This window comes from Centroberyx affinis, unplaced genomic scaffold (assembly GCF_046629955.1).
Source record: "Centroberyx affinis isolate AG114_WGS23_722 - 3 ecotype Tasmania unplaced genomic scaffold, CSIRO-AGI_Caff_v1 ptg001645l_1, whole genome shotgun sequence".
NCBI lineage: Eukaryota > Metazoa > Chordata > Actinopteri > Beryciformes > Berycidae > Centroberyx > Centroberyx affinis.
Window position 1 is genome coordinate 227,501 of NW_027280078.1, and position 14,809 is coordinate 242,309.

At 41.3% G+C, this 14,809-nt stretch overlaps 1 protein-coding gene across 1 annotated transcript in view; it reads right to left on the minus strand.

The window, feature by feature from the left end:
• The window catches only part of vgll4b (vestigial-like family member 4b), a 23,750-nt gene extending 11,975 nt beyond the window's left edge, over nucleotides 1–11,775 (minus strand). Inside the window, 2 exon segments of the mRNA XM_071528266.1 lie at nucleotides 5,112–5,352; nucleotides 11,477–11,775. Coding sequence (XP_071384367.1) covers nucleotides 5,112–5,352; nucleotides 11,477–11,558 — 323 coding nt within the window. The 5' untranslated portion in view covers nucleotides 11,559–11,775.
• Nucleotides 11,776–14,809: the final 3,034 nt, after the last annotated feature.

Here is a 14,809-nt window from a genome sequence, read left to right on the forward strand (position 1 = left end):
CCTTTAAAATAGAACAGTTAAGACCCAGAGGAAATACACCTGAATGTCATTTACAAGACTGTTATTGTTAATTATAAATTATAAATTATAAATGTAATCTCCCTTGACATACAACCTGGAATACAATTGTTTTGGGGTTTTTTAAATAAAGATTTTTAAAAGTTGTTTATCAATAAGCAATGTTAAACAATTAAGCTTAATATCTGAAGGCAGACAGTTTATATCTTTTTGCTATATAGCTTTTGACCCAGCATTTTAGCATCTTTCGGTATTTCATGCATGCAGAAATATTGATAAATCAGGCCCATTTTACCAGTTACCTGACTGCTGAGAAAAAAAACTGAGGAAAAGCCTTTCCTACCAAAGCCAAGACAGAATAACCATAACAAGACATGTGAACAGGCATATATACGCACACACACACACAAGCGCGCGCACACATATGCTTAAAAAAAAGAGAGGCTTGCTCTCCCTCCCTCTCTCCCTCACACACGACGCAAATAGTCCCATGTAAAACAAGAGTGTAACAATGATTTCATCAACCTTGGCCATACTGCCAGTGGTTTGACTCTTCCTCTCCCTTTTTCTTTCTCTCCATTTGGCTTCTGGGGAAGCAGCCATGAGAACAACGTACTAGTGAAGTTCCCAGTAGAAGGCAGCTGGAGTTTTAACTGCAGCTCGCAGAATCATCTACTAATAGGGGCTGTGCTACTTACTGCGGCAAATGGATTTGTATTCAAACTTACATTCTAATTTGCATTTAGCTCCTGCATCTAGAGTATGACTTATGAGAGTAACATAGTATAAATGCAAATGAAAGATTAAGTACTATATTGGCAGTGTGAGTAGTAATGTAAAAAGCATGATCAAACAACAAGAAGACAAGAAAAATGATGGCAAAATGAGAGGAAATTCCCTTCAAGCAATGTTGACGAGACATGCTGCCAAACTCCTTGGAAACCGTGGTGGTGGGCTGAATAACACTGCAAATCCCTAAGGGTTTCTGAAGCAAATGTCATCAAACTTGTCAGTGGATTCAAAATCATTTCAAACACAGAAGACGCTGACAGCTCTAGTGATCAAATATAGTCAAATACAATGGCCTGGCCACTAGAAATACACATTCCTTCAGTTAGATTCCCTATTTCGATGCCTGTACAAAACCCTGGCTCAATGTCTGAGGAAAGAAACAGCTGAGCAGAGGGACTTTTATACTGGCGGGTCTACAACTCCAGAGCGGCAGGCAGGCAAGCAGGCAGCAGCAAGCTTCCAGCCCGCAGGCTCCAGCAGACAGGATAAGGCTTCTTTGTTCAAGACTCCTCCTACTCCTTAGAGAAAATGAGAAAGTAGCCCCTGCCTCACAAGGAGCCCAGTCAACACACATACACATACACACACACATATGCACAGGCCCATATGTGCAAACCCACACACATATGCATACATAATACACACACCGACACATGCGCACGCCTCCACACAAACACATGCACACACTCACCCATGCAAACGTCCAAGTACACAGCAACACAGCATGTTCAGTACCAAGAGAATAGAGAATCCTCTGAAATTGCTATGAGTTTTTATAAACTTTTATACATAGGGTTTAACATGTGATACACTTGTCTGTGTTGAATAATGTGACACCTTTAGGTGACTTCATAGCACAAACAGAAAGAGCAATTCTCAAAACACTATGATTGTTTTAGAAAATGAGAGAATTTCAAAAACGCATTCCAAGATCCACAAGTTCCAAGCAACAAAAACACAGATCTTCCATCCACCAATCATACATGTTAATATCTTCGCGAAAGAAAGAAAAAACAAAAAAGCTGAAGTTCTGAGAGTTTTCTTTCCCTTCCCCCCGCCTGTCCCGCCCCCAGGCTTTGGCTTGTTGTGATTGGACAATGATGGAAACCTGAGCTTCCTGTTCCATAGCCCCGCCCTCGATTCTGCGGTGTCAGGTGTCAGTCGGTGTAACAATCACTGAAAAAAAGTCAGGCAAGGAAAAAAAAAAAAAAACAGACAAAGATACCCACTGAAAGCAACACCACACTCCAAAACGCACACTAGACAACAACTGATACAGTCAACATACACCTAAACAGCCATGCAGGCAGTAACAGTCAAAAAGGGAAAAAAAGCAGAATGAACACAAAAGCTGCCACACATGCAGAAACAGTCAACACTGACCAAAACAATCAGCACAGACAAAAAACCCAGCTACACAGAAACAGCCAGCAAATATATACAGCAGCTAGAACGGTTTCAGATAACCATCTCCGACATACAAACTCCTCCACTGTTTTGTTCTCTGGTGTGTGTGTGTGTGTGTGGAGGCCAGCAGAAGACCATTTTCTGGTTTCTGTCTAGCTTTTTCCTAAGGAGAAAGCCCATCATTTTCAAATTAAGCCTAATCACTGTTCCTAGAAACGACACAGGAGTTAAATGAAGCAGAAAGCTAAGGTCTTTAAAATAGAGAGGAGTTGACTGTGAAACGTCCTTCAGTGTTTTCTAAAGAGGGTGTTTTTTTCCACTATTTTTAGCTTTTAACTTTTCTCTGTCAAGACAACCCATCATTCTCCAATTTAGCCTAATCACCGTTCTTTAGATAGGCACAACTGGGAGTTCAGATGAGGTAGAAAACTTTGGGAGGCTGGCTTTGACTACAGGTTTCAACAAGTCACCTAGTAGTTACCTTTGCCAGGGAAAGATTGCCCTTACAAAACCTCAAATTAAATGACTAAAAATAAGACACATTTAAGATGGCCCTTAGGCAAATAGGATTCTAGGATAGAAAAACATGAGTTTAAACAATAAAAAAAGAAAAAAAAAAAGCTTGATGTTGAAGTTGTGAATTAGAAAGACTTGACTGCAAGTTAGAGCAAGTCAACTAGCAATTAACTTGACTAGAGTAGAGATTAACCTAGAGTCAAATGACTAAAAAGTCATAATTAAGATGAAGATTAAATCAAGGGATTACAGCTAATCACGGTTTACTACTGGGAAACAATCATTGTAAAATTAGATGTTTGAAAAGCCTTACACATCACCAGCTTGCTCCTAAGGTGTTTTCTTTCTTTCTTTTTTTTCTTTTTTTTTTTAATCACCAACTGAACTGAACCGACTTCTTACTATACAAAATGGCCACTGCAAGGAGTTCTGCCATCAAGTGAAAACTAATATGACAATAAGTCCCATTGTACCTATGTGGGCAGACAGACTTACAAAATACAGACTTGTGATGCATGGGTAGAAGCATTTGCATATCAATATATGCAGAAGTGAACCACATGGCACATGACACAAATGTCTCACAGAGATTGAAAAAAAAAACTGAGACCACAGAATAATACCCCAAGTGGGAAGACGGTTTCGCTGCCCAGATTCACTGAGAGTGTAATGTTAATTCCCTCACCACTGCCACATTCACAACAGCAAACAAGATGACTTTGCACAAATGTCAAGACTTCTGAGTTAATCCTTTGTTATATGAGCTCAGATGCTCACATGATGAAACGACACAGACTGTTCCCACGTGCCACTAGAACAACTTGATTAAATTGATTGTCATAGATTTTTGTGATGCAAACTGAGCAAATAATAGTCCTGCCCTGTCACACAGGCACATTAAAACATTACAGTACTTTTGTCATGTGGAGACCCACCAGCAAAAAGTCTTTGACTAATTCTGGGAGACAAACAGAAAGGCTGGTATCTCCTCAGAAATGTTTCTTGGGATGGAAAGGCCACTGAAACACCTTTTACCCCACATGGCACTAAAACTCACTGAAACCAGTCCAAATGAAAGGCAGGGTGGCTCACCAATGGTAGGCGAAACATAGTAACAGTATAAAATGAGATTCAATGGGTAGACGTGGTAAATTGTCTTTGACAGTCAATTAAATTCAACTATTTGATAACAGGTGTGTTAGCATGTATGTAAACGTGCAGTACCAACACACATGAATGACGTTGTGTATGTGCGTCAACGTCTTGCATGTATAACACACATTCATACACGTGTGTGTGCATTCAGAATAACGTGTATACCTGTGGGTGCATACTCTTTGTCTGCCAGTGCCTGTGCTCTACCACATAATCCAGGGTTCCCAGTGTGCTATCTATAGTGTTCCATTACGTCACCGCACGGCCATCTTGGCTGACAAACAAGTGATTGCAATGAAACAACAGGTGACTGTCATAAAAACAACAGCTACAGTTAATTCCAGATATTACCTGTATTTTTCGGCAATGAGCCATATTTTTAGGAAATGAAATGCATGCAGCATCGCACAGCTCTACCTAACACCTCCTTGTCTCCCTCTGCAATAAATAGCCATGGCTGGAGTCCCATGACTGACTCAGTAAGACAGAGAAAGAGGGAGAGAGAGCGCTGGCTCCACTGCCCCTGGCCCCAGCAGCCCTTCACCGCCAATCAGTGCTCCAGAATCTCTGGAATCTCTGGAAGTGGGAATGTGGGAACGTTGGAGCTGTGAGCAATCCTGCTGCTGGGCAGTCCTGTTTCCAAGCTTCCAGAGACCAGCGGCTATAAGGAGAGCACTGTAGAGCCGGCTAAACCCGGCATGGCACACTGGAGTCCATACAGGGACTTCTGAGAAAGCCTGCCAGTGCACAACTTCACCAAGCAAGGATCCCACTAATTCGATGCTTACAGAAACATTTGCGCATACCTGGTGGATATGGCTTTATTTAAAATTGTGGGTTCTGTGTGCGTATGTGTGTTTTTCTACATAAATGTTTGGATACACTTTAGATGTAGCAATCACAGAAATCTCACTTTAAATATGCTTGCGGCACTGTTGAGCCACGAGAGAGACAGAGAGAGAGAGAGAGAGAGAGAGAGAGAGAGAGAGAGAGAGAGAGAGAGAGAGAGGCAAATTTAGAAAAATAAAGGGAACCGTGTTTCCACTATCCCCTCAAGAACAGAATATCCCTTAATTGTGAGGATTGCCTTATGTGTCTCATTAGGAAGTGTGTGTGAATATGTATTAATTCATGCAAAAATGTGTGTGTTTCTACGTGTATGTGTGTGTGTGTGTGTGTGTGTGTGTGTGTGTGTGTGTGTGTGTGTGTGTGCATGTACTTACAGCTGTGCAGCGAACAGCCGGCTCATCTTTGCCACGTGCTCGTTGTCGTCCATGTCGCTGTCCCCCTGGTCCCCACTCAACTTCCTCTTGGTGGGACTGATGGGAGGAGGGCCCGTCCTGTGGCTGGAGATGGAGGAGGAAGAGGAGGAGGAGGACGACGAAGAGGAGGAGGACGAGGAGGAGGAAGAAGAGGACAGGGACAGGGACTGGAGTCTGGGGTCCGCCCTCAAAGCTGCCTCACCTGAGGAAGGTAAAGGAGGAGGACAGAGGAAGGGGAGAAAGGACAGAAGAAGGAGAGAAAATGATTATTAGTAAGTTGAACCTCCATAAAAGTCAAGGGAAACATTTGGACTATGTTACATGAGGTAAATTCCATATTTACACAAACTCTGAAAGTGGGAAAGGGGGTAAAACCACATCTACTCTTCAGTACAGCACAAGTGTAATACCCGAACTGAACAACAGTGTTATTATACCAGTAGAATATCCAGTAAGCTTGAAACAATAAATGGTAAATGTCAAATGGACTAAACATTTTGGGAATTGTTAGCATATCCATCTAGGAGGTGACAGTTGTGTTGTTGCTGTCCACTCAACACTTCCACCAGCGTGCCCACCCATAAATGTGAATTATGGTAATTACTTGAGATTATGATAGTTTCAGTAGTTTCAAGTAGAGTGCAACACTTTTATTGCCACTTTAAACAAGTTAACCACAAAAGCTGCTTTATGACAGTGTTTTACTGTACAGGCTGTGTTTCAGCTTGAATTTTGGATTTTGTTGACTTATAGACTTTATTGAGAGAGGCATCAACCTCTGGCATGAGTCGGAGGAGTATCTGGTTAGGAATGTTTTGGAAGAAATAGCTGTGGATGGGTCCGGCGTGTGTGTGTGTGTATGTGTATGTGTGTGAGAGAGAGTGTGTGTGGTGCGAACTGCTTCTCTCTCTGTCTCTATAACTCTCTCTCCTTTCCTTCAGCCCTGTCCTGGTACAGAAGGCCTACAGAGTAGTCAGTGAGGGGGAGTAAGAGAAAGGGAATCAGGAAAACTACCACTGGCTCTGCCTCAGCACGGGGACTTTCCACTGCTTCAGCCTTGTGTGTCTGTCTGACTTTTCCCAAACAAAATATATATCCTAGACTAAGACTCCAGTTCCAATGCTGAGCTACTACTACCATACTCCCAGACAAAACATTCACATTCACAGATTGCAATCCCCTGCCTGCACTGCAACACCACTGGGTTGCTTCCACTTACTTCCACACCATTTTGCATTTCCCCAACCATATTAATGTGCAGCGTTGATTATATTCGGGCAAATGTGTTTTCAATAGTTGTGCTTATTCTGCTGTTGTTCCAAATTAAATTAGTCACATTTTATACAGGGGTCAGAAATAAACCAAAGGCATAATGCAGCAGTATACCTGCAGGACATGGTGAGGGCACATTGCATGATTTACTGGATGGTTCACAACAACATGGAACTTTGCAACAAACAAACACACAACATACACACACACAGACATACACGCACATGTGCACACACACAAAGCAGTCTTTGGACTTGATACTAAATTTACTCCTAACCAGAGGGCCAGAAATTAAAGGCTAAGAGAAAGAGTGAGAAAACAATGAAATCATTCATTCATTAATTAAAAGATTCAGAATGTACCACCCCACACACACAAAGACACACACACTGAAAAGGCTTTGAAATGTAATTAAATTTGTGTGTTTTATTTCACCAATGTTCCCCTATGTAAGTATGTCTAGTTTTATCATGGCCTCCTGAACAGAGCAGGCAACCCCTCCCCTCTCTCCCTCTCCGTGGCATGTTCCTGCTCGCCCCACTGTGCACCATGGCAACAAGGATGACATCATTGAATTTGGCAGGACAGAGGGATGGCAATAAAAGAAGAGAGACTGTGACACCTAACTGTCCAATCAGGATCCAGGGCACATAATAGCTTATCAGAGGTTCAGAAGTGAAGCACTCATCAAGGGGTGTATCTGTGTGTATATGTGTCCTCTGCAGACAAATACGCTATTTGACTATAAAGAGTCAATTACTGTTGGCCTGACTCCTGCACAACAGCAGAATAGATTTGCATGCAATTTCTTTCAAATACTTGCCATACCCTCAATAGTCAACAGCTTTAACAGTGGACACATTGTTGCTTGTGGATAAAATTAATTTGCTCCTAAAATGCTCCCGATGTTTCTCACAAGTACTCACACTACCACAACCAAGAGGACATAATATGTTACACACTAGAACACACAATTATAGCTTAATATGTACTTATGGGCAAGTCTATTCAATACACTTTTTCAGTACATAAAGACTATAATATCTACAAGAAAATGTTAGATTTCACACCATTTCTGGAGGTTTTTTTGCCACTAAACTGGCAGATAATCAGATAACCAAGGTGGGCCATTACACAGAACTAAAAATTCTCTCTGTTCTTTTGCCTCTCCCTCTCTCTCAGTTCATTAGGTCCACATGATCAAAGCCTATTTCTCTTGACAGAACTTCAAACAGTTTGGAATCAGGATGAGATCGGATTACAAACGGAGGTGAACCTCTCTATCTCTCCATTTCCCTCTCTCTCCCCTCCTCTGCCCCTTCAGACACTTAAAAAAAGATGAGTCCAAGCATGTCTCCCTCTCTCTCTCTGCAAAGCAGCAAAGTGATTATTTTTGGCACGCGTTTCTCAGTAACCTGAACTTGGCCCGTGGGGTGCCTATATTTTTAAAGTGCATGGAGCCTTTATTCTTTAAATACTTAAAAGGACACACAACAGTCCAAAAAAAAAAAAACAACAACAACTCCAAAGAGGTTCTTTTCTTCATGAGCTGGACCATTAAACAGGATGTTAGATTGGAGATTGGAGAGAGGTTGACAAAAGTACATGGCTTTGAGGAGGTTTTCAACCTTTCCACAGCAGGCAGTGTTTTTTCTCTCGCTCAGCAGCAAAAAGAGACAGTCAGCATTCCCCTGCTCCCCTAGCTGCCCGACCTACAACTGATAGCGGCTTAGAGAGAGAAAGAGAGAGTGAGAGGGACACAGAGAGAGAGGGAGGGAGAGAGCGAGCAAGAGAGAGAGACAGATAAAAACATTTGACTTTAGGATTTAGTGGATAGGCTAGAACCAGAAGATGGGGCATAGTGAGCCATCTACCGTATGAGTAACAGTTCCCCAAAGTTATCCTCCCAGCATACAGAGTCTGACAGCACATCAAGAATGCAACCACAATGCTGTGTACATAAGCTACTCAGCACTTGTTGATGAGCCAATCAATGGACTAACATGATCAATTATCATAAAAACAATAATAATGTGATAATTTATTGGTCCCCATAGGGAAATTGTATTTTCACTTGGCCCCACAGCGCCGCTGGAGCTGGCAGGGATTCGGTTTCTTGCTCAAGCACATTTCAAATAATGCCGCCCTACTTTTTTTCTCCATCCATCTAGTATGTGATTGACATCTGTCATTCACCCATCATCCATCCATCCATCCACCAAGGATAGCAGCAGTAGCAAGTCGATATGAACCCAGAATTAACAGCTGGCAGATGTCATAGATAGATAGATAGATAGATCTCTCAGGATGGTGTACTAGCATGTATGAGAGTGTGTGTGTGTGTGTGTGTGTGTGTGTGTACACACTTGCTCATGCATACAATAAGCACCCTCAGTGAATCACAACGCTCCTATCACCCCATTCTTGACTCAACATGTTTTAACATGAAGGGCCTTTTTCCGGCTCTTCTCATTGATTGGCCCTTTTCCCTGGTCTTTTATCTTTTTTGTTCTTGTTGTCAGGCACATGAGGGAGTCATTTTAGCTCAGTCAGCTAAAAAAAACTGCAGAAAAACAAACAGATGGCCCAATCTTGAGGAAATGTGCTTCCAGAGATAGAAGCAAACCATTGTGTCCAAATAATTATGTCAAAGAGACACCCAGAGGACATGAACAGAATATATAAGTGTAAAAAACACTCAGAGATCAAAAGAACAAGACAGAAAAAAGCATAATGAAAGGAGAGTAGGCAGTCCCCTCTGTACTCCCCTTAGTATTTGTCTTCATTGAGCTAGACAGTAGGAAAGCTGAGAAGGGCACAGCTTTGGGGAGACACAGGAGAGGAGGTTCTGGTTGGCTTCAGTCCCAGGCCAGCAGGGCTAAATGTGGGTTCAGATAAGAGCGTCTTATCCACTACACCATCACTGGGCACAGAAGGGTGAGCTTTGAGGGAAAATTGGAATTTCACAGTAATGGCATTTGTGTGCCCAAAACCCTTGAAAAAAACACTTGAAAGTCACGTGCCTCAGAACTAGAATCTTACCTGCTGTTTGCCAAGCAGCAAGTCCACCAATACAATCTTTCACAAGCGATAAGAAATGGATTAAAATTCAACTTTGTTGAAAGAGCCCATGCATAATCAGACTACTCACCACTAAAAACCTATCCTACACTGCTGCCACTTAATAGCTTTAGTAAAAGTCTGTTTCAATACAAGTCATCTCTGTGTTTGTCACATTGATGCTTAGCAACAATTATTTTCCCTCTACCTGTTCCACAAATGGTACTGAGCCAACCGCGTAAAAGGTTTTTGAGGGCCCTTCAATGATTTTTACATTTTGTTATTAAAACCATCTCTGAGACTCTCTCTCTCCCTCTCTGACTCTCTCTCTGCAACTCTGCAAAAAGGATTTCAGTAGCACTGTATTAATAGGAGTGCTATTACCAGTCCATTACATGCAGTCATCTAGAGAGGAGCTGCTAATTCTGGTACAGTAGCTGCGGGAAACAGGATAACGTATGGCAGAGAGAGGCAGATAGACACAAAACCTACCAAGCTTACTGACTGCATGTGGTTTAGTTTTACTACAGAAACAGTGTGTAATGAAAATGTTTTCCTCTTGCATTGCTGAAACTTCTATATTTTATATCAAGTCAGTCAAGTGAGGATGGAGATTAATCATAAATATCCACCTTGTACACCTCCCACCTATCAGCAATGCTCTCAGCTACTATCCTAACTGCTTTTTCTACCAGGCTCTTACTCACTATAAAAAGATATAATAAGCCTCTTCTGGGGAAATTATAATATTCAGTAAAATGAATGCCCGCTGAAAACTGCAATCTGACTTGAGTTAAGTTAGGCAGCTGCAGGCTTACTTGTGAATTTAAACAGAAAAAATATCCTCTTTTTTTTTTTTAACAGTGCTGGAGTTGATTCTGCATGCTGCTGTAGAAGCCACGGGCAGGACAGAGGAAGGAACATGTATTTAGCCCCCAGACAGACTGTATCGTATTACAGCCCCTGACATGTGAGCACTCACAACAGCCGAGGAGAGAAGAGAAGAGAAGAGAAGAGAAGAGAAGAGAAGAGAAGAGAAGAGAAGGCCTACACTATTCCAAAGTCAGCCACCTTGCATACTTAATGTATAACATGGAAGTGTATTCAAGACATAACATGAGGTCCAATGCTGGACTAGACCACAGAGAAGAGAAGAGAAGAGAAGAGAAGAGAAGAGAGGAGAAGAGAAGAGAAGAGAAGAGAAGAGAAGAGAACCCTGAATAAAGTGACATGACAAAGAGACTAATTTTCAAATGTAAAAAAAAGTTCTAATTTGATATAAACACAACACTAATTCAATCTTTGGGACCTTGAACAATTGTCATAATGTGACTCAAATGACGACAAATCATTTTAACACACATACAAAAAGCAAGGAAGACACAAGGCTGATGTGATGCATAGCCACAACAGAGCCAAAATCTGAAATAACTGTGCAAGGAGTAATTCAGAGTGAGTCAGCCCAGAGGGAGCAGCCCGGGACATAGGAGAGCGCTGAAATTCACACATGGCTTACAGACTCTTATTCAGCCTTTGATCTCAATCATTAAGAGCCTTCTCTTTGAGGCCTAGTCAATAACAGGATAGAAAAAGATAAGCCAGGTTTATTAACACACTTCCACTCTCCCAGAGGATAGCAGGGGTCGATAAATTACCCCAGCAAATTGTTTAAAAAAAAATCAAAATAGGGGCTGTGTTCCTTGGAAAAATACGATAACCCACATTTGAACCGATGAAAATCATCCGCATGAGGCACAAAAACGATATTATGACCAGTTTTAGTCTTCATTTATAAGCCATACACAAAGTCGTCAAATCAATCTGTAGTAAAGCGTATTTATGTTCTCTGCTAAGCCCATGCAAAGTAACTCCAGCGGTTAGTAAAACTTCGACCATGTCAACAATGTCGCTACAATGTAACGACAACGCTCCCTTCAAAAGTTTTAAAAACAACCATAATAACACCCGCATCCAGACAAAATCGTTGATTTTACCTTCATAGCAGAGAATGCCAATGTTGTTGTTCATTTTGTCCAGGTACTGGTAGTTCAACAGGTCCATTTTCGTTAGAAGCATTTATCGGGTTTTACAAAAAGACCAGCTTTTTTTCTCTCCTCTCAACCGACGGTCAAAAAGCCAAAGGCCCAGCCTCTAACTTTTGTTTTCAATAAACCCCTTTTTAAAAACCCACACAGACGACCGAGAACGAATTCCCCGACTACTCTAATGACTTTAAAGATACTTTTGAAATACAGGAAAACGGTATCGTGGTGACAAAAAGAAAAAGAGTAGCGTCAGTTCTCCTCACAGCCAGCTGTAAGTCGACTGCACTGACACGCAGGCTATGCTTGGTATGACTCCTATGCTGCACCAGTGGTTTCCTCTGTTGCCGAGAGAGTCGCACTGGGCATGCTCGCTAAATCCCTGGAGCGCCTCAAATATCAGGGATGTTTTACGCGCAAGATCAGCCTCTCCAAACACACACAGGGCAGCAGAGAGAGAGAGGGAGAGGGAGGGGGAGGCAGATAGAAAGAGACAGACAGAGACCATTACGAAAAATAACTACAGTAATCCCGTAATAAATTGTAGGATACCGGATACTGAACAAAATATCACAACAAGATCCCTATATGAATATTGCAGTCACACCATGGGATTAACAAATGTAGTAAAGTATCATAAGGTAATTGTAAACTATTGACACACATTCCCTATAGGAATATAAAAGTTTAAAAAATGCCATTACGTAAAATAAAGTCACTATAAACTCACTATAAAGTGCCAGAGACACACTATAAGTCCCTATAGGAATATTACAGGATATATTAAATTGATAGCATATGAGGTAAATAATAATTAAAAAAAATACTATAAAGGTCACTATAAACTCACTATCGAGTTCAAGTACCTGATAGTGTGTCTGTGGGGATAATACAATGATTTTTTGTTTGGGGAGAGATTGGGGGCAGGGAGATGGAGAGAAGGAAAAAAAAGACAGGAAGGGAGAAGGAAGAGAGAGGTGGAAGGAGGGACTAAATAAAATCTGAGACAGGATATCATGGAGGCAAAATAACAAGCAAACCACTATTCTTTATGGCCCCTCTGCTTATTAAACCTATTCTATTTGACATAAGTGGGGGCTTCCTGTTAATGTTCATTGTCACATATGCACCCAGTTCCTTCAAGATAGTATGCTTTCTTTCTCCTCGTGATAGAATAGAATAGAATAGATTAGAACTATACTCTGCTGAAACAAAGTGGCTGTAACTGTTTTCTAGGGTTAGGGTTACTTATGGAAGAAAAACAAACTTCACTATGTGGATGCAAATGGGTAAAAAGTTACCGAGAGTCCAATGAACCACGCTCTGTTTCAGAGTGGTTCTCTGCTGCCCCCTGCTGCCTGAGTTGGGCTGCAGCAAGGCTTTGTAATCAAAATTAGGAACATGTTGAGGACGGGGTAAAAAGCAGGAAACAAGTAGGATAAGGAGAGGAAATAGGAAATGTCATCATAGATAACATGAACTTGTAAAAAAAAATCTAAATTAATATCTCTGCAAAATGTTCATAATTGTGATACAGCAAGAATAACAACAAGTGGAGGTGGCTTTTTCATTAACCCATCAATTAATTGCAGACAAGCAAGGCCAGTACATAGACTACACAGAAACAAAATTACAAAACAGCATTACAATATCCATGAGGTTTCCAGAAAACACAGAGTTCAGTGAAAACTTGTAGGGATGTGATGAGGACAACAAAACAACACAAAGAACTCCAAAATAAAGGAAGGGGGTGGGAGGGCAGCAAAACAACAACATCCATTATTCAGTGTGTCCAAAAAACTGCTCCATAATTTCTGCTAAAGGTAGAAATGATAATTTGAGATTCCGGTCTTGTCAATAATCATCACATTACAGGGTGTAAGTGGAGAGAGTGGAGGAACAACTTCCTTAGGGTATTAAATTGAGAATATAATGTGCAGGGTGTGGCGGTGCTTTAGAGTGTTAGTTTACACATAAACACACATATGCCATGCATTTTACACACACATACACACATACACACACTGCTGAAGTGGCTTGATCATATTTAGATCATATCTATTATAGGAAAAAAGTTAACAGGTTGTTGACAAAATATACAAAAAAATAAACATTCAATTAAATGCATAAATGAACATCTTAAATCATTTTGACTGTATGCTATTGATTTGACAGTTATTATTTATTAGCTGGATGATTATGCTTGTGTGAATTGTAAGTGGTTTAATGTGCCTTTCCTCTGTTCTGAGAACTGAACCAGAAAGGAACCAAAACATACTAGTAAAAGATAGATCCATTCTACTTTTCATCATAAGGCAATATAAAATTGAAGTAGGTCTGCAAATCTTTAAGCATGTCAGAGAATCAAGAGTCAGAAAAATACCACGTTTGGATAAATATTTGGTTGTTCACACTTAGTTTTGAAACACTGTTTACAACTTAGGGACTCATAATTCAGACCTGAACCAACCCACTGTCAGCGGCTCTCACACACTCACACACAGACAAACACACACACACACACACACACAGGCTATGTGCAGGTATTTAGTAAACAGACCTGGCTTGCCTACCAGTAGCTGATAACTATAGTTTCCTCTTGCGGTAAGAACATTATTTGGTGGATGAGTCTGCTATTTAACTTTGGTCCAAAGTTGGCTGACATTTTGTCTTGCTCGCATCTTGTTTTGAATCAGTGGTTTCACGCATGTGTTCTTGCTGAGCAGACCTTCTTGTTCACTTGATTTCTGCATAGACAGAGTGGGTACAACAGCGCTCATGACTGCCTCCCCTCTGGTCGGAGTATTGCATTGCAACCAAAATAGAATATGGCAAAATCTCACAAAATGGTTCTAAATCTCGTTTTATAGCACTAAATTATTTATTTTTTCATTCTGGCGGCTTTGGTGATTCCCAATTATGCTTTGGTGGCTGCCAAAAAAATCTCTCCGTTAGCTGCTAACCAGTCTGTGCCCTCTTCTGAGGTAGCCACCGTTTTGACAGGGCCAAAAAGACTTAACAAGAGAGTGCAGCCAAGAAGTGGAAGAATGAGAATGACAGAGCAAGAGACAGAGAGAGGGAGAGAGAGAGAGAGAGAGAGAGAGAGCTCTCAGGCCAGTGAAGTTGAAACCTTGTATCCCAGTGTCCCAGGATTCAGCATGTAGGTTAAAAACAGTGTAAACTACACTCGGCAGCAGATAGCCCAGGCTCCATTCAACCCTGAAGCCATGGCCTCTTCGCTGACCTCTGTCTCACCAGCCAACTACTAAACAGGCCTCTCCTAAC